The sequence below is a fragment of the Lactuca serriola genome, chromosome 3 (assembly GCF_051521515.1).
Source record: "Lactuca serriola cultivar US96UC23 chromosome 3, Lser_US96UC23_V15, whole genome shotgun sequence".
NCBI lineage: Eukaryota > Viridiplantae > Streptophyta > Magnoliopsida > Asterales > Asteraceae > Lactuca > Lactuca serriola.
Window position 1 is genome coordinate 207,391,167 of NC_136410.1, and position 22,113 is coordinate 207,413,279.

Consider the following 22,113-nt stretch of genomic DNA (forward strand, 5'->3'; position numbering starts at 1 on the left):
GGACCTAGTCTAAGAATATTTCATCGGGGCGACAACACATGCTTCGGGGGTTCCTCAGCAATATAAGTCAAATAAGGCAACCATGAGGGGATGGAGTACAACGAATGAACACCCAAGTTCATTAACACCTACAGGTGGCGAGCCTGCTAGCGTTCCACAAGACTGTCTAGAAAAGTTTGTGGTTGTCATCTAAACTCCGCTAGATGACTAAATCAAAAACATCGAGGTCTCTCATCTTTTTATCACAAGACAATTATCTACCCATGTTCTACCCAACATTTTAGTAGATAAAATATACATTTTTATACATAGTTTAAAACCTGTATAATATATTCATTCAAAACACATTCCTAATAAAAGATGAGGCACATAAACATAACACGTATTTCATAGAGAATAAATCATATCTATGAGATTAGAAGATAACATCGATACACTCACATAACACATATACTTAGTACGTTAAATCGATACTTGTATAAAATCGTGCATTTGAAAGAGATTATGTACCCCCTTTCAAATCAACACCAATATATAAACACGTAACACGTATTTCATACTAAATACTTCGTATTATGTATTAGAAGAAAGTAACTATACACTCACTTGATCAGAAGATGATTGGACAACGCTACGGATCTAAGAGTAGTACTTCTTCGGTGAAACTAGAAGATCTTCACACACCGGGCTTCTCACGGGCAGAGCTTCGGCTCGGAAACTCTTTTTCTTTGCGGGATCTTCGAGCTCCGGGACTTGCTTCGGGTCTCCGGATGAACAACGGGGCTTCGGGGGGTTAAAATAGGGCTTAGAGAGGGTATCGGGAGTGGGAGAGTAAGAGATGAGCAACCTAAATCGGATTACCCCTGATTTCTATTTATAAGCTGAGATTTCAGGGTTCACGTCGTGAGTTTTAAGACTCACATTGTGGGGCTTGATCGTCACTGCATGTGTCACTCGTCCACTTGGGTCTGACGGCTCTGAAAGGGTCAAATCTCAAAATTCACATCGTGAACACAGTGTTCACGTCGTGAACTCTGACACAGTACCGGGTTTCGTGCCCCGAACTTCATAAATTCATAACTTTCGCATACGAGCTCCGTTTTCGACGTTCTTTATATGCACGCGTAGGTGAGATTATGCTCTACAACTCTCATTTAGACTCCATTGGCTAATTTTGAATTTAAATTTCATATATTATTAATATATTACTTTTATATTATTTTTTGTAGGCCGGGACAGGAAAACTCCGTTATAAATTCATAACTTCTTCATATGACGTCCGCTTTCGCCTATATTTTTATCGTTTCACTACTATTAACGATATCTTCGATTCTCGTTTAGATTGTTTCAGCTAAAAATCACTCGATCTTAAATCGAGGATTCGGGCTGCATACTGCTAAGTCGAAACTTCGGAAAAATCATAACTTCCTCATACGAAGTCAAATTTGGGCATTCTTTTCATGCACGCTCTCGGTTTAACGAACTCTACGACTTTCGTTTAGATCACTAAGGCTAGATATCTCTCTATCTTAATTTCATATTTTACGCCATTCAGCATTGTGTTGGTTCTGTCGTGAAACTTCGACAGATCATAACTTCTTCGTTATAACTCGGATTTCGGCATTCTTTATATCTCCGAAATCCTTGTTTCGACCACTACAACTTTATGTAAAGATATTGGGCTTATCTCATACTTTAATTTTGACGCTTATTTTATTCTTAATTCACTTAAGCCACACAACTAAGCATAAAACACATAATACTCAAATATTTCATCATTAATACTTCAAAAGAATTACAAAGGTTAACCTAGACTATTACATCAACAATAATGCCTAGCCTAGAAACGGGGGAGTTACAGTTGATGTGTTCAATTGTAGTCTGTTGTTAGATGTCTTAAATCGGAAATCGGGAAACAACACATGAACATAGAGGATGATTATAATCCATGTCTCAGTTTATACGATATCTAGAATGGAGGAATATATGATCCCTTCTCAAAAGTCCGTGTCATTGACTAGGTCAGAGTTGGACAACGGCTATTGAGAGCTACGATTGTGAATCAGAATTTGAAGCTACATTGACATTTATAGTTATTAGACTTATCTAAGTAGAAGACTGTTGGATTATGTGTCTGAGCCCATAACTATAAATGGGATGTACTTGACCCGATAGTAGCATGGTCCTTTTGGGTTACCTTCAAACTGGTGACTAGATAGGATGACTGTTGAGGAGAGAGGTTGATTTATTATTAGGAATAATAAATTGGGGCATAAATATGATTTATTAATATATTATGTGAATAATATATTAATTTGGAACCATATTATTAATTAGTATTTAATCAAAAATTAATTTGGAATTAATTTTGGGATTAAAGGAACTGATTAAAAGTACAAGGACTGTTTTGTAATTATTTGTTAGTTGACGCTTTGAGCCATTAGATCACCTTTATTAGGGCTAGGTGGAAAATCCTAGAAGGATCTAGGAGTTTTTGTCCATGGGGCTAATGTATGGAGGTCCATGGACTTGCTTAGGTCGTAAGCTGAGGGATTATGGTTTCCACCCTGTAACCCTAGCTAGCCTCGAGTATAAATAGACCCCCTAGGCTCTAGATTTCGTCCACCCCTTGGAGAAACCCTAGAAGAGCCGTTTTTGGAGCAAGCTACCCTTTCTCCTCTCTCTCATATTCATCCTCTCACTCATGTGTGTTTGTGAGCCATTAGAGGTACTACATTTGTGGTACTTGTTCTCAAGAGCAAATGAACTTCAAGATTTAGCTGCTATTACTATATAGCAACAAAGGTATGTATTCTATTCTTTGTTTTATAGTTTTCGAAAATAGTAGATGCATGCTAGGTTTCTTTTGTGTTCATTTGTTGTATGTATAATAGTGAAAACATAGATCCAAATTAGGGTTTCATGCACACATAGGATTGTTTGTATAAAACCCATCAATATCAAGGTCAAGAACTAGCATGTGATGAGTTTTTAGATAGAATATTATAAATACCAGCAAAGTTGGACTTTATCTTCCCATCCTTGATGTCCTGCAAGTACTTCGGGCAGCTTCTCTTCCAATGCTCCTTATCATGGCAGTAGAAGCACGTTGCTTCTTTTGGATTGGAGGAGGGAGGGGCATAACCGATCTTAGCTTTGGACCCACTATAAGAAGATCCATCATGATACTTTACTTTCCAGTTCTTTGAGGGATCTTTCCTCCTTTTCCACTTTTCATGTCCAATAACCAGGATAGGGGCAGCAGCAAGAGTGGGAGTGGATTCGACACTTTTCCTTTTTAATTCACTTTCAGGGTTGTCCCCCAAACCCTAATTCATGCAAAGACCATAACTTTCTCAATAAAATTATGCATCCGACCGTCCTTATATCCATGAAAAGGTATCGAGATGCTCAACACTATTATCAATTCATACTCGCCATAAGATATCTCGAACGAGAATCCACTATCCATAAAAGCCCAAGCTGACTAATTACCAAAATGCCCTTTGATTCCAAAACACAAACCGAATACCCGAACCATCCGAAATACCTTATCCAACCCCAACTGAGTATGAATCTCAATTACCCAAGGGTCCGAAGCCTGCTAATACCCAATACCTAATCACCATCCCCAACATAGGAACAATTCGAAATAAGGCGTTACAATCAAACTTAACACGGAGGCTTCGTGCCACCTCGACGAGGTTCCCTTTCAATTGTTTTTCTTCAATTTCCCTTTTTAACACCGAGCAATTTGCGGTGTCATGCGTCTTAATCTTGTGGTACTCACAGTACCTTCTCGTTCCTCCCTTCACCGATTACTTGTCAGAGACTTCGTAGACGTCTGGTCGCATGCCTATTTTTTTCTCTTTGGAATGGCCTAAAGTGTCCTTGCGGGCGCTTTCCTCGCCCAATGTGTCTACCCCCACCTGGAGTCTATGGGTGGTGTGACGGTGAACTGTGGCGGTTTGTGACTAAGTCGATCATGGTGTTCAGGTATGCTTGCTTCGTTGCCTCCCCTTCCTATTGTCACAGGTAGCGTTTTAGTTTCTCTTTTAGTTCAGCCCGCGTATGCATTTTTCCCCATGAGCTTCTGGGGAAGCGGTTCCAGGAGGAGGCCCCAGGTGAAGGCGCCTACTATTAACTCTTCGTTGTGGCCTGGGACGTCTAGTGCGGTGTTAGTGAACCTGGTGAAGTATTCTTGCACTGTCTGTGACAACCCGAAATTTTCATGTGTATAATTTCCACATTCAAACATTCCAAATATTAGTCAAAAATATTTCAGTACATTTTTGGCCGGATTTAAGTCCGTTTGGTGTTTTATTTTATTTTTCGTCAAACGATTAAATAAAAGGAAGTGTCGTTATTAGCGAGGTGTAACGAGTAGAGCAATCCAACACCTTAGCTAGGTGTTCACGGCCAAACAAGGGGTGTTTGGGCCGTAAACACCCTCCTCCCAAGACTCGTGCATATAGACTGAGTTTACCTTCCTTGTCTTCATTTTTACACTTCCAATCTCCAGAACAACTAGTTTTCTCTCAACTATCATCACACATTTCTTCCAAATCCACCAAAAATGTAAGTTTTCTTCCCCTAATTTCGTCCATACAACACTAAATCTAGTGTTTATACATCATTTCATCCTTGGATTTTTTATTTTTACTTAGATCTTCAAGCATCTTCAAAACACCAAGAACACACTAGTGTTTTTGGGTCCTAAAACACTCTTGCAAGCTTCCTATAAGTAAGTAGACTCTTCCTAGCTAGTTATCTACTTAGTGTGCTTGTAAATCCATGGAATGAACCCCAAAACCCCCCAAGAACATGGGTTTACGGTTTGGGAATCTCCCAAACCGTAAACACCCCTAAAAGGGGTTTTGATGCCCCAAACTCCTTCCAATGCTTGGCTAATGAACTAGGAACTTGCATAAATGATCTAAGAACCACAAAACATGAAATGGATGGAGTAACCATGAGTTTATGATAGTAAACTCCCGAACATGGTCCAAGGACCGTAAACTCCAAAAAGTGTGCCATTTCGAGCCCTAACCACTTCCTAAGCCCTTGATTCAACCCTAGGACCTTCTTTTGTGAAGCATAAGACCTTGAAGCACACAAACACACCATTCCCATGAGTTTACGGCCATAAACTCATGGGGAAAATGGTTCAAAACCGTAAACACCCCTAAGGGCTACCATTTGAAGTGTAAACTCCATAGTGAGGCCATACACTCCTTAGATGCAACCCTTAGCACTCCAAGCACTTGAAACAAAGTGTTTTCATGCATTAGAGTGTCTTTACTTACTTAATTAGTGATTAAATAACTAATTAGATGCATTTATGTATCACTACATGTTACATAGGATCCGTGTGTGTGTCCAAGTCCTCACTTGGCACCTAGCATCCTACTCGACACTTCCATCCACTCCACTCACTGCAGGTGAATTCATACCCCTTAATTGACCTTTTAAATGTTTTTAAATGCTTTTATGGGGGGGGGGGAATACAAGTTGAATCCAACAAGTTATGGTATCAATCACATGTGATTTATAACTTGCAACCAAAAAAGGCTTTTCTATACTTTTAACTGCTTTGCCAACAAAAATGCTTTAAATGTTTATCAAACTCATTTTTTGTGTTAAATTGTTATAAAGATATTTCCAAACTCTTTTTAAACTTCTTTTGTTCCCAAACTATATCTACATCAATATATTTATTTAAGTAAGACTTGAAGGACTTAGGACTGATAGCTCACCTTACTTCCTGTTCTTGTTTGATTGTGGACTTAGGGTATCTTGTTATCTGTCCGACTGTCGTTGAATTCTTAGTTATATATCATATATATTTGTGTTGGATATAAAAGTCGTCACTTCAGATCATTACCTTTGTGTATCAAAGGCATGCATCTAACACCTCTATTTAACTATAATAGGTATAGTTAAGGCTTACCGCTCATTACTACTATTACCACGACACTCACTATAGTTAATACTGTTATGAGTCTATACATGTTAAATACTATACAAATAGAATACCATATACTATACAAGAGAACACTCCATACACTATACCAAAAAGTACATTATACTATAATACTAATATATTAAAACAGAATGTGACATACTATTCCTCGATACGACACTTCACTATGCCATCACCGTGTAACCAGAGTCTCCTTGAGGGAGAGCGGGCATTATGTGTATAGATCTATACGGGACAGACACTTCGACATCCCGACTGCTAGCTACAGTTCGAGCCGACTAGGCCTAGGGGTGACAAAATGTCACCATACTACGTGTGACCTTGAGGGTCATCAGTTATTCGATCATCAATCAGCATGGTTACATATGAGCTCACATTCAGACCTTTAATTAACACATTAAGAATTAAAGGCAAAACAGACTCCCCGAGGTGTATTGTGCATTTAATACTACCTGGAGTCTGCATTTTTATTTCATTCAACCGGCAGTGACACTGCTGGGGTAAAACATTATTTTCCCATTTACTTTACACGAATGAAGTTTGAAACTATATTTTTATAATTGATAGTCTCATTGGGAAAACTTTTACACTCTCAAGGGATCAAACTTACAAATAACCAGGTCTTGGTAGAAGACTACTTTTACTGGAAAATATAGGATTTTCTAGGGATCATACTATTTTCAAACTTTGATAACAGCTTTTATATTACATGATTGTAAACATTTTTATACAAGCAATGACACTAAATACTTATGAACTCACCAACTTTATGCTGATACTCGTTTTCAAAATAACTTGTATTCTCAGGTCATCAGTAGACAGGTACAGATGCAGCTTTTGAGAAGATGGAGCACATACAAGACTCCTCTTTATTTTGATTATACTTTTGGTGTCTAACAAAACCGTACATAACATGCTTGTATTACAATTATAATATTAATGCAATGGATGTGGTTGCTTGTCTTTACTATTATGCATTATTATGATACCGTACAGAACACGCTTAGGGTCACTTATTCGAAGGTCTATCCTGTTTCGGGTACATGTAATTGGTATGCACTATGCAAGTATTGGGTCGACTAATAACGAACGTCTTATAGGTATCTTAGATTAGTACGTCTATTAACTTTTCTTTCCCTATTCTCATGTAGATAGCATGGCTGGCTTCCACCTTCCCGGCGATCCGTACTATCCGAACCAAGGCATTGGAGGATGGCTCGATGAAGAGTCAGAAGATGATCACTCGATCCCTTTGGATGATCAGTGTGCTGAAGGCTTTTCGGATAACTCCGACTCCGAACCAGAAGTCAACAACCTACCCCCAGTAGCTCCAAACCCCAACCCCCGTCCAGCATTTCAAGGTCCATTGTAGGTCTTGAGATGTGGTAACTTTGTCGTGTTTGGGATTTCATAGTCTAAGAGCTCCTTGGCGAACGAAGATGTTACGTTGCGCGATAGACAATCTTGATTTGGGATGGAGAGAGTATCATGTGGGTTATACTACTGGGTGGTGATGTAAGGTTGCATTAGTATGTTGTTGTATGCCGAGGGGTGGCCGGGGTTTGGCTTGTAGAATGCTTGTTGTGGAAATAGGAAGTTTAGTGTTTGGGTGGACAAGAGGTGTGAGTTTTGTGAGAGAGGATTATTGGACACAAATGGTTGATAATGTGGGATTGTGGTGTTGAAGGGTATATTTGTCACAAACGAAGGTGTTTGGAAAGCCATTGTTTGATCTCTCACTATCTGGTTTGACGATGTTGTTTGGAAAACCGCCGATTGTTCTCCCATAATTTGGTATAGTGGTGGTGGTTGCGAGAAGACCGGTGTCTCGACGACGTTGTCCACCGTTGGTGGTGTTGTACTGCTTGATATCAATGTTAGTTGCGGTGTTTTCATGGAGGCATTTTGCGCCATTACGACGGTCGAGGAAGCTGGTCCTTCGACGGTAGGCCTTTGTAATTCGTTTGTTGGAGTGGTGGTAACCGTCGAGCCGCCCTTTTGTGATGCTTCACCAGTGAGCGGTGTGAGAACTGGGGCAATAACTGGTTCCAATGACATCATAGGTATGATGGGCTTGTTGGTGTCCCACCAGTTCCGCTGGTGTCGCCGGATGCCATTCTTCCAACGATGAGGAGTGTGCTTTTTGTTTGTTTTTTTGTCACATTATGGATGGTGCCAAATGATGCGACCTGGCCACTGGACGATAACACCGTACGTCTCTGATGATTCCTATGAGCTTGCGAGGTCACAACGAGAGAGAGAGAGAGAGAGAGAGAGAGAGAGACGTCATCTGTTCTTCGGGAGGCGACTCACGAGAAAACTCTATGATGGCCAAATCAGTGGATAGGCTTGGGAGTATATGGGGTAAAATGGGAGAGAGAAACTTACTTTCCATGGCACCAGGGGTGGCCTTTTATACCAAACCCTTTTGCCAGTCCGTATGGGACAAGAGCGTCAGTCCCGACAGGATCGCGAACGTTGATTGGATAATCGTGCTCCTTAGTCCGTCGGAGCCAACGATTGGTTCAAGTGGTAATGCTTTGAGCATCTGCCTTGTCACCTGGAGCCATTAAACTTTTGTCGCAGAGCGAAAAGGCGCCCTGGCGGGGCCGGGCCTTCTCTGCGGGCGCCCTGCTCTTAGGGGCGCTAGCGGGCGCTAAGTTCCGTCGGGCTCGATCCGCTAGGCGTGACGTGCATTGGGGCATTCTCTAGTGCGTCTAAGCGCGACTCTTCGTTCGTGCCAACGACACGTCATCAATAATAGTTCATGAAAGTTAATGAAATCCACTCTCTCTCATTCGCCCGTGGACGTAGGTCACCTTGACAGTACCACGTTAAATATTGTGTTCAGTTTTTGATTTAAGTTTTTCAATAGTTTTATTTCCGCAAAGTTCACCGAAGTTTGTTTTGACATTTATCTGAAGGGCTTAACTTGTTTTGTTGTTGTCCCGGACAAAAAAACAATTAACTTCCCTAGGCCATCTTTACAAAAAGGGAGATTGTCCATATACTTCAACCACCAAAAACCACGAAACCATAATACCAAAACCCCAACCCATTATACCCATCCCTAGTCTCACATACTATGCATAACCTACTTGATTAACACACTAATACACACCATATAAACAACCACAGTCCACTTATGATTTGGCCTGAAGATCTTTTCTTCAACCAATATGTCTTGTTTCATCATATGTGATAGCTAACTCAATATTTGTCTTACATTTCTCAGCCATACCAATCAATTTTGCCACATCCAACATCTTTTCAAGTGCAATAATCATGTTTTTAGTTTCCCATAGTACACGTTGTCTATTATTTCATTAAACTCCATTTTTAGAGAATAAACAATCTTTTTATAGTGTTCATTATGCATTTTTTGGTCAACCCACTTGACGAACTTACAACTGTATGATGTTTTCTTAAACTACCAATAGTGAGACAAACAATGTTGGGGTTTTCATATGAAATCCTTTTCACTAAAGAATCAATGGATACATTTTTTAGTGTCAACAAAAAGAATAAGAGGATACTTACCATCGACTTCACATAGTTGCAAAACCTCATTTTCAGATTTTTATCAAACCACAAAACACTCTCCAATCTAGGCTTTTCATAGTCGCACAACGGTGATATATCTATCGAGAAGATTAGATTAGGGTTGAAGATGCCATGGACGACCTCACTTTATGTAGGGTTTCGGTGCAAATACTCTTAGGTTAAAAGAGGAAAAAACTTGAGAGAGTTGTCTTCATTTTGGGATCTAGTTTAAGCTTATTAAAGAAACTACTTTCTAACAATCCACATTGGTATCATGTCGACATAAGTTGATAATATAGACATTGCCACATAGAAGGTAACCAATTACAGTGGGTTAAAATATGATTTTTATCTTATTTAACATGTAAATTAAGAGTTTACGGGTCGATAAAACCCAAAAGATAAAATATGGACCTTGAAGTTCAACCTTTTAAAATTTTTATGACAACGAAGCTTATGCTACTTTAATTCCACTTATCTTATATATAAAATGCAAAATTTTCACTATACCATAATTTGGCATAAACTGTTGTAATAAAAATGATTTCATAAAATTTGATAATTTGGTAAAGTCTATGTATAATAAGTAATTATTAAAAGATACATCATTTTATTGATAATACAGTTTAAATTATAATTATTTTAGTAATTAACCCAGTGGTTAAAACAAATTGATAAAAGGGTAGCTTTGAGAGGCAAAAACTTCATGTGGGCGGCCATCAACAAAGAACAAAGGTTTCAAAGAGCGATAGAGAGAGAGGCTCATTCATTTTCATCCAACCCTACAACGCACGAACACGATGCTGAGAGCCGGAAGCAGGAGGCTAGCTTCTCTCACATCTCCATGGAGGCACCAAACCTCCGCCTCTGCCTCCATCATCTCCAAAAACACTCAGATCGAGGACACCGCTGACGATCGCCGATCGGCTCACGCCTCATCTCCTTTCAACCATCCATTTCTTCCGTTCTCCAGAGGTTTGTTCGTTTCCCCGTTTTATTCTTCATCCTGCCTCGATTTTACAAGGTATATTAGCCTAATCGTGACCTAATTATCCCAATCGAAATTATTATCAATCTCATCTATGTAACCTTGTAATTTCAGTGATTTAGGCATCTGATCCTGGTTGTGATTCTTTCTCTTCTGTTATAGTCTTTTCGTTTTTCTATTGTTGATTCGTGTTCGCACAATAACGATAGGGTTTTTTCGTGAAAGATATATCGTCCGGGTCATATAAATCTAAACTTTAGTCGGTTAGGGTTGCATTTTGCTATCATACCAGTTTAGAAATAAATGCTTTCCTCGTTCTAAATCATAGAGAGCAAATTTTGAGGACTATATTTGGCATCTGGAACTAACCAGATTTTGGTTTCTATGAAGGTCAGCATTCTTATGTGATACCTAAGAGAGACTACTTTTCTTTTATAAATAAGCTTATGCTAGATGTATTAGATTTAAATGGAGGACTGTTGTTATCTTTGGCAACTCTCTGATGTAATTATTGATATTTTCTGGCGACCATATTTAAGACCCACAAATTGGCATCATAATGAATCTTGATATTTTCTTGTTACTAAGGATGCAAGGGATGTATACAGATGGTGATTCTATGGAAAAGCAAGTGGTTTTAGGATATTTATGGAAAAGTTAGTGGGTTTAGTTTCCTGAGCATATTTACAGTCTACACAAAGTTGAAACAATATTTATCAGATGCATAAAGAGGATACTTGCAACATGTAGCTTTGCTCATGTATAGACATTGCAGAATCAGATCTAATTTAGTAGTATTAATTGTATACTCCTTTTTGATCTTATAGTCATGCGTAACAAAAAAACAGTTATTCTTAATCTTATACTTCAATTTAGTATTAATTGTATACTCCTTTTTCATCACAGGATTTGCATCAAACTCAATAACCCCAAAATTCGAGGACACAATCCCACCAACAGTAGCCGCCATCACAAACCCAACTTCGAAGATCGTGTACGACTCCCACAACCATGAACGTTATCCACCTGGCGACCCAAGCAAACGCGCGTTTGCATATTTCGTGTTGACAGGTGGCAGATTCGTGTACGCGTCCCTCCTCCGCCTCCTAGTCCTCAAATTCATCCTCAGCATGTCCGCGAGTAAAGACGTTCTTGCCCTCGCCTCCCTCGAGGTCGACCTTTCCAGCATCGAGCCGGGGTCCACAGTGACTGTGAAATGGCGTGGAAAGCCTGTGTTTATAAGAAGGCGAACAGAGGACGATGTGAAGCTGGCCAATAGTGTTGATGTGGCGTCTCTGCGGGACCCACAGGAGGATGCGGCTAGGGTTAAGGATCCGGAGTGGCTGATTGTGGTGGGGGTGTGTACGCATTTGGGGTGTATTCCGTTGCCGAATGCGGGTGATTTTGGAGGGTGGTTTTGTCCGTGTCATGGGTCCCATTATGATATTTCCGGAAGGATCCGGAAGGGTCCTGCTCCGTATAATTTGGAGGTCCCCACATATAGTTTCATGGAAGATAACAAGTTGCTGATTGGTTGAGACTTGACATTGAAGAAAATGAAACATTTAGGATGTTGGCGATATTTATGATTTTGTGGCCGAAAGGACCTGTTTTTACTTTCTAAATGGCCTTTTTTACATTTGGGCATGTTATGGTATGTTTCAGCTGATGTGTTTTCATAAAGATTGGAGTATTCGTTTTGTGTTTCAATAAGACTTGTTGCTTCCATATGATATGTACATCTATCATGTTGCATGACAAGATTTAAATGGATCACACTTGTTTTTTTAAAGGTCAAGGGTTAGAGACTCTTATGCTAAGCATATAGTGCTTGTGTTATTGATTTACATTCTTTTATGGAAGATAATCTTTTCTTTAGTCGCAGTACAATATTATCAACAACTTCTTCTTTATTTATTTATTTATTTTTTATTTTTTTTAAAATTTTTAATTTTTTTAAACTTGAGACCTTGTTGATGTTATTGTTTACGTTGAACAGTTTATATGTTATCTAAATTCTAACCTAGTAAATATTTTTTTTTGTCATGTCATTTTCTTCTTCATTTTGAGAACTATTTCTTTTTTTCGAGAATTTCCATAAAATTTCCATTTTCTTAAAATAAATTCCATAAAATTCGAATGGGTTCTATAAGGAACGAGAACCATATAAATTCTTATAAATACTCAAAACAATTTGATTTTTTTTTATAAATGTTTCAAAAACATGTGTAGTATCCGAGTTTCACACATAATTTTAATGAATGATGAATAATTGCGAAATAAAATTTTCCATAAATTGGTTAGGTTCAGAACCATGGCAAAAGATAGTATCCCAAAATGTAAAATGCAAAATATGAGAAAAACTATTTTGGTAAATTGTGTTCTTGAATTTTTCATTTTGAAGAAAAAGGGAAGCAGAAGAAGAAAAAAAAAGTTTTCGAGTTCCTTTTTAGGAAGGAAAAGAGGGATAATGACTTGAGAGGGTAACATATTTTGACTTTTGGTCACATTTGGTCACTAAATTATTTTACGTGCTTTACTAATCCTTGAACTTGTTGAAACACGTAAATTATACCATGACCGATAATAATGGGTTTTGCCGGTTTCTGACGTTTCCGGCCAAACATGATTTTTTTCGGCCAAGTATGATTTTCCAATCAAACTCGATTTTCCGGCGAGAACCCTAAAATTAGATGAGCACAAGAATCAAATGAACTCGAAATCCTTGAACTCGAACACAAGAACTCTATAAACTCGAAACCCTTGAACTCTAACGATTTGTATCGATCGGATACACTTTACGTATAATTAACAATGAACAAACTAATTAAACCAAATAAAGAACAAAAATTAATCACAAAGATGTCTTTCACCAAGAAAGGGGTTGTTCTCACCAAGAGAACGTATGTCAAAAGATGGACACCAAGACGTATATTAGGGTTTTACCCTAATGTTGAATATATACTCAACTATACAAGTATATCCCTTTAATCAAAAGATTGTATCTAATCTATAATAAGAACCGATCCTTATCACCAAGATATCAGATCTACTATCTATTTTATACATATAATTATAACTGCCTAATATACAAAGATTACATACTAGACACTAACGCTGATAAGGTCTTGAGGCGCTGACGTTGATGCTAACGTTGGTGCTCGCGCTGGCCGTCATCATGTAAGGTGTTTGACTCATCAGATCATAAGGTGTGACCTTACAATCTCCCCTTATCTAATGATGTCAAAACCAATCTTCAACAAAATCAACAAGGTTATCATTTGATAAATTTTCAACTTCAATGCATGTTCCCCTTGAGACATATACCTACCCAAATTTCGGTAATCATCAGTAGCAGTAGAAAATAACCAGTGTATCATTAGTGTATCATGAGTCTCAGCATATATTTGCTCCCCCTTAGATTTAGCTCTTATCCGCTCCCCCTTAGATTTAGCTCTTCTTTGGATCAGGTATATGTCTATCCCTTTTTTTGACATCAACATCATATATGGTACTGGAGGAAGTGGTCAGTGTATCAGAGTTGTAGCTGGTAATCCAGTGAGTATGATGTCTCTTAATAATATGGATTTGAACTATCATTCAATTACATAATATTGCGAGATTTCATCAACATGTGATTTCATATGCTGACTCATTAATCACTTTTATTAGAAGAAAAGGGAAAGAGTGGAATGATGCATGTGATAAGCTATGGTGTTTTAGCTTAACCATCGACACAAATTTTTTTAAACTTTTTTCAGTGTGAGTTATATAACAGTGAATCGTAAAGTTTTATTAAGAATAATTAAAGAGAGAATAGAGTGTTTTAGTCACGCTGAGGTGGAATCAACGTGACTCATAAACAATGTCAACTCATCAACAAGAAGTTGTTCAACTTTCGTATCATAGATTTGAGTTGCAGTCTAGAACTTTGAAGTTCACTGTCAATTCGTTCAATGGTACCATGTCATACCTCAGACTAGGAGGTCAAGGACATGAATAACCCTTTGTCATTTAAGGACCAGACAAGTATCTCTTAAGTTGATAACTATGCAATCAAGGTAAGCCACGGGGTTATGCTCGATGTTTCAGTAGAACATGACACTTGATGCATACGACAAGCATGCTTACAGGGACGGAGTCAGGTAAGAAACAATTAACCAAAAAATAAATACCCAAGCCTTTCTATAATTTTCTGATTTGGACCAGGCAAGCTCACTTTGAAAGTTTAGACGATGCTATACAATCAACGTGAGGGGGTGATTCAATGTCATCTCCATAAATGGTCTCGTTGATGAGATACTTAAAGAGATTTAAACACATACAACAATATGCTTCTAGGGACAATGGTTTGTCAATAGTTATATACTTGACTTATGAAATGCCATTGTCAAATCATTTAAAATGGTACAAGACAAAATAATAAATAATATAAGAATACAAACAAAAGAGTTAGTAAAACAAAGAAATATTCTAAAAGCGATATTTGTCCAGCCTTTTCAGAGGCTCTTTATGTAGCCTATTCAGAAGAATCATAAAGGCATAAAATCTTTTGAGTAGAATCACCAAAGAAAGATCTTTTGAAATAAATACTCATTAATCAATTTACTTTCTTCAAGATATATGTCCTTCAAATATGGCTATAAAAGAAAACGCAACCAAGAACATGATTGGATTTAGGTAAACAAACAAAAATAAAACCCTTAAGTTTACATGCAACCTAAATAGGATCTATGTTTTCTCTATTGAACCTATAACTAAGAATATAAAAAAGAAACTTGGAAACCCTAGAGTATTTTCGAAATTAATATGAGAGGGTTTTAGGATTATATACCTTTTAGTTCTTATAGCAAACAACTAGAATTCCTCATTGTTGATCTCTTGGAAGCAAGCACCACAAGTGTCGTGCTTCTAATAGAATCACACCCAAGCTAATAAACCATTTATTTAATTTATTATTCACATAATAAATTAATCCCTCTCTCCAAAAATCATCATGTCCAATTGCTAGGTTTGAGGGCAACCCAAAAGGAATGTGCTACTATCAATTCAAGTATATACCAAATTTAGTTATGGTCCTAGACACATAATGCAACATTCTTCCACTAGGATAAGTCTTTAACTATAATTTCCAGTATAACTTCTAAATCGATCAACAAATTGTATCTTCCAAAAGTCGATGTTGAACTCTAACCCAATCAGTTACATGTCCTAAGATAAGTGATCATATATTCCTCCGTTCTGCAAGATATCATTCGAACATGAGGCATGGAACAAAATCAATCTCATTGTCTACGACTTTGTTTCTCGATTTCTGATTTGTGATGACATAAAACTTCTAATTGAACATATCAATTTAGTCTTGACCGGGCCTAACATTATAAGTCAACACCAATTTACCAAGGGGCCCAAAGATATTGTTTTTCCCGTTAGGGCAAAAGGAATGAATAAACTTTGACTTATATGCTTGCATTATTTACTCATCAGATCATGCATGTCAATACGTTTTATAACATCAAGTTACTGAAGCGTTTACCTATTATCAATGAACAACCAACTTGTAAACTACAATTCATATATCTCCGTTTTAAGATTATAAGATATTATCATCTCATAATTACTTGTGATAAATTCCATGAAGTAATTCTTTGAGCTTAGGTTAATCAAATACTTAAATCTCCATTTCTAAGTACTTATGAACATTCTGGCAATACCATTGATATGTCTAAAGCTCTTTAGACCATCCACAATTCAATTCATGACAGTCTTAATTCACTACTTACTTCCAAAAGTATGAACGACCGTGGAGTTTTGAATAATCGAATTATTTGGGAAGTAAAACATGCAAAAATGAAACACAAGAATAAACAATTGACAAAAGGTAGTAAACAAACTTATAAATAATTCTCTACTATTTAATCACCAAAAGTAAATTACATTTACTTTGTTACAAGTTTCAAACTAACTATCTAACTACTAAAACTAATATCATCTCTCAGACCTATGCTCCTGGCATGATGAATGTGTTTATCCCTACTTAGACCCTTTGTAAGTGGATTTGCAGGATTCTCTTCAGATGATATTATTGTCATAGTGAGGTGACCTTATTCTACTCTATGTCTGATGAAAGGGTACTTTATGTCGATATATCATGATCTTCCATGATCTTTTGCTTCCTTTGTCAAGGCAACCGCCCCTTCATTATCACAAAAAAATTACATCGACTCCTTAATGGTTAGAATAACTCCAAGATCTTCGATGAATTTCTTCAACCAAATTGCTTCCATTGATGCTTCACTTGCCGCTATGTACTCTGATTCACAGGTAGAATCATCTAATGTCTCTTGCTTGGAACTTTTCCAAGTAAATGATCCTCCATTTAAAGTAAACACCCATCCATATTGAGAACGAAAGTTGCCTCTATCTGTTTGAAAGTTGGCATAACTATACCCAGTTACTCTCAATGTATCACTTCCACCAAGTACTAGGACCCAATCCTTATGTCACACCCCCGAACCAGGACGGCGAAAACGTCCGGGGGCGGATGAGTTCATTGTATTGTATCATCACAATTGAATATAATTGAAAACATAGCAATCAACATCATACATTAATGATACCAACATACATTGTTTATAGAATTGTATTTGTTCACAACTTTACACAAAAGTGTCAGTAAATACGATGTTCCAAAAATGTAGTAATTATCCAAAATCCATAGCCCGGGGTACCTGCTCACTGAGTCCTTGAGAATACAAGTCGTTTTGAAAAGCGTCAATTAAAAAGTTGGTGAGTTCATAAGCATATTTGTATAAAAGATTTGTAACAACTTTGATTTGTAATAATTTGAAAAACTCCAGAAAATCCGATATTTCCTGTAAAAAAAATTGTTTTGTAGTCTTGTTCTAAAACTGTGGATAATTGCATGTGTGCTCTTTGTTTTCTGTTGTTCGTAATTGAAAAGAGTGTGAGTTCCCAAAAAATCCCATATTTCCTGTTTTACAAAAAAAAAAAGCAGTCTTAAAACCCTAATACTGGAGTGGTAGTAGTAAAGTACGAGAGTGATGCTTAGTTTTATAATTTTATAAAACCGACGAAGTTCATAATTTCATAAATCCAAAATAACATTGTTAATCCCTATGTGAGTCATTACAACCATGCTTGCTACGACTAAAATGCTTGTCATGACATTCTTCAGGCGTCGGTTACGGGAAGATATTTGTCACTCTAGACTGGCCTAGTCTAGCTGTAGCGAACAGCTCAGGTGTGGGGGTGTCAACCCCGTATAGATCTATACACAATTACCTCGCTCTCCCTCTAGGAGACTCTGGTTATAACTACAGGACTTACGGTGTACGCTAGGTAGGTACGGCGAATAAGAGCCTCACAAGTGCCTTAACAGGTTTACACGAAATTTTCTGTCGTAACACTTTTGATTTGTATACCGTTTTAGTTCAATTATTTATAATGATTTTATAAATAATCATTAATGAATTCGTCCAATTGTAATACATTGTGTAGATAGTTTAATCCTTTAAGTATTCAAACTAATAACATATGACAACATTTTATGACTATTTTACTAATAAAAATAGTTTTTAGTAAAATATTCAAGTTTTATGGTGGGTTTTAACACATCAAAATTTGTTTGAGTGTTTAGTAACACAAAAATAGTCTATTTTTGTTGTGACTAGAACATGTCACAATTTCCATAAGATTTCATAAAATCCTTGAAATTTATAATATTTCAACATTTGCACAAGTATTAGTGGTAAAAATATATATGTCCAAAATTAACCGTTTGGAGTGTAACTCTTATATTTTCACCACCCATCAAGTGTTTACAACCAAATATGTGATAACATTTTCTTTGATATTATTTTCTTTCTTTTTTAAAACACACACTAAAACCCATTTCCCCCTCGTAACTTATTTCCTCTTCAACATAAAACCATGGTATATGATGTTATACAAAACAACTTTATTCTAACCATATGAGATTTTGTGAAATCTCGAGTTTTATGGGGTATTAACATGAAGTAATCAACATTTCAACACACATAGACATATAAACATACAAGTGCATGAAAATATTCAAAGATTTAAACAAGACTTGACTATATCCCCCCCCCCCCCCCAAAAGGATGAAAAACTTGAAAATAGTGGGGTATGAAGCTCACCTTGATGATTTTCGAGATGTAGAAGAAGAAGAGGAAGAAACTTTCGAGCCTAGCTTGTGTCTCGGAGAGATTCTCGAAATGTGGGTGTTCTAAGGAGTTTAACACACAACAAAGTGTGTAAATGGAATGTTCTAAGCATAAATATGAAACAAAACACTTGAGTTTAGCATAGAACTACCAAGAAGCTTAGAATCCAATTATTGATGATGATGAACTTGAAAATTCTTGAGAGAACAATGGGAGGTTTGAGAGGAAAATTAGTTGAGAAAAGTTTGAAATGAGAGTGGGAGGGGGGGGGGGGGGTTTCGGCCGATTAAGAGAGGGGGGGGGGGGAGTAGGGGTTGACTCTTCCTAAAGATGATGAGAAACGTCTTGATGTATGGAGGTTAAAGAACTTGGAGACATGTTGGACAATGATGTGGTGGCAAGTCCATTATCTAATCTTACTATTATTTTTTTTGAATATTCAAACCGGACAAAGAGGGTCCTCGGCCCAATTGGTGGCCCAAAATAGGGGTGTTCGGTTGTTGACTTGGCCCAATAAGGGTTCTCGACCCACTAATATTCAATGAAGGGTTTTTGGTCCAATTGAGGAGTTTTCGGCCCAAAGGAAAGTCAATTAAAAACTTCCAGCTCAATGGGATGCCCAATAGTGGTTTTCGGCCCACTAAGGTTCAATAAAAGGTTTTCGGCCTAATATTGAGCCCAATAGAAGTCTTTAGCCCATTAGGACCCAAAGAGGGGTTTTCGGCCCATCAAGGCCAAATGGGGAAGTTATTGGCCCAATAGGGCCCGATGAAGAAGTCTTGGGCCAACAAGGGTTTTGGGCCGAGAATTCTTGGGCTAAGGCCCAAAATTATTTGGACTTGGCTTATTGGATCGAGTTTTGGACTTCCATGAGGCTGTGCCGGCTTGAATCACAATGTATGGACGTAGGAACTTAATAGCATTGAAGTTTGAATTTCACTAAATGAATTGTTGCAAGGTTACACAATGGGATTTATCTTGTACAAGGATCAACATCTTAACCCTAATTTTCTAGTTGTGACATCATCCCCCTGTTAGAGGGAATTTCGTCCCGAAATTTGTTCTAGAGTTGTCTTTATGATTTAGGGAAAAGATGGGGGTATTTTTGCATCATCTGACCTTCATGTTCCCAGGCGAATTCTTGAAAGACCCTAACTTTCGTATTTTTGAAAGACCCAAACTTTCATACTTCACAATATAGTTACTCCAAAACATGCTACATGCATATTTATAAATAATATTTTACATTGATAGTGTGATTACAAAATACTGGATACAAACCGACTAAGTTTTAGTATATTACAAAGTGTTATATCTATTACATAACTACCTAGGATATTATAGTTTTATACATGTGTAAACCCAAGTACAAAAGTAATAGTATAAACTATTCTAAATCTTCGAATAGTATATGACTATACTGGATTCTCATTTCCTACAATTGTTAAACACTAAGAGGGGTAAGCGGTGACGCTTAGTGAGTTCAATAACAGATACAATATAACGTTATGCCATATATATATATATATATATATATATATATATATATATATATATATATATATATATATACTTTAATATGGCAGAAGCAAAGGGGTACAAGGAACAACAAAGACATATGTGAAATGCGGCAAACTTTCCATATCAATCGATGATTTGATTCAATGATAATTAATGAGACATAACAATTTCAATACTTGATATACATCAATAACACTTTGGCACCAATGACAGAGAAGACATAGGATTTCTGATTAAACATTTTGGTAGATTTCAGGCTTTTAACCCTATCTAACCTTCTGCCAATGTCATAGAATAGAAGTCATTCTCTTACGAGACATGCTCTAACATGGCTAGAGGCTACATACCAGTACCACCCTGAATCTAAGTCCTTTCACTGATCACATGGTCAAAGGTACAACTTTGCTACCATAATAGCGGAAATAATAACACGGAAAAGCACATAACACATATAATACATAACATATAATTGTTTGTATATACTGAACTCACCGTGAAATAACCGAAGGAATAAATGATAATTCGGTAGCACTTCGCCTCTAAATATGAATTTCTGTGACGAAACCGGGGATTTTAGTTGAAAACCAGCCTTACACGGGCAAAGTTTCGACTTGAAAATATAATTTTCTCAGGAACTTCGGGGCGTCGGGACTTGCTTCGGGTGTCGGGAATGATACCGGGGCTTCGGGGGGTTAAAAGGGGCTAGAGAGGGTTTTTAGAGTGAAGGAGATTGAAAAATGGCAACCAAAATACGGGTAGCCTCGCATCCCTTTTATAGGTTCCGAAGTAGCTCACTACGCGGGGTGTAGTCTCGCTGTACGCGGGGTGTACGAGGCTACGTGTCCGATTCTCGGAAGGGAGGGAACGTGGCTCGGACGTGTCTGCTATGTAGCCATCATGCGAAGATCGGAGACGTGGTCAATCCGAGGTCCTGCCATGCGAACGCTGGGCGTAAGCCTCTATGCGGGGCGTACCTTCTCGGATAAGACTTCGAATTTTCATTTATTTTTATTTAAAAAATTCAAAAATTCATATCTTTTGCGTACGGTCTCCGTTTTTGACGTACTTTATATCCACGTGTAGGTGAGATTATACTGTACAACGTTTGTTTAGACTCAGTCGGCTAATTTTGACTTCATTTTTAATATTATATTTTTAACAGGCCGGGACAAGAAAACTCCGTTAAAAATTCATAACTTATTCATCCGATGTCCGTTTTCATCTGTCTTTTTACCGCTGTACTAATATTGACGAGACCTTCGATTTTCGTTTAGTTTGCGTCGGCTAAAAAACACTCGATCTTTATTTCGAGTTTTTAGCTGTCTACTACTATTCCAAAACTTAGAAAAATCATAACTTCCTTATACGAAGTCAGATTTGAAGTTTCTTTTTATGAAAATTCTCGGCTTAACGAATACTACGACTTTCGTTTAGATCACTAAAGCTAAAAAGTAGTTTATCGAAAACTCACTTTTTACGTCATAAGATGTCGTGTTGGTTCTGTCACGAAACTTCAATAAGTCATAAATTCTTCGTTATAACTCGGATTTCGATGAGGTTTTTGCCTAAATGTTTCTAATGAGATTCATTACAACTTTCAATAATATAATTCTACTTACTTTCAACTTTATATTTTCGTTAATTTTCAATAGTTGACTTTTGATTGGAATCTCATAAGACTTCCAATATTTTCCGAGTGATTCTAAACATACTTTTACTTCATTTCTAGTAAAAACTTTCTGTTAGAACTCAACGCTCAAAATCACATAATATTTCATAATATTATTCATTTTTAAAATTACATAACATGATAACTGAACGTGTATGTTACAAATACCTCCTCATTTTGAGGATTTCGTCCCCGAAATCAT

The 22,113-nt window shown here is 37.2% G+C and overlaps 1 protein-coding gene across 1 annotated transcript; it reads left to right on the forward strand.

The window, feature by feature from the left end:
- The first annotated feature begins 10,217 nt into the window (after window positions 1-10,217).
- LOC145093547 (cytochrome b-c1 complex subunit Rieske-4, mitochondrial-like) lies at window positions 10,218-12,306 on the forward strand. The gene is made up of 2 exons (XM_079031698.1): window positions 10,218-10,501; window positions 11,421-12,306. Exons 1-2 carry the CDS (start codon window positions 10,327-10,329, stop codon window positions 12,050-12,052), a joined length of 807 nt encoding a protein of 268 aa, XP_078887824.1. The 5' UTR covers window positions 10,218-10,326; the 3' UTR covers window positions 12,053-12,306.
- The last annotated feature ends 9,807 nt before the right edge of the window (window positions 12,307-22,113 follow it).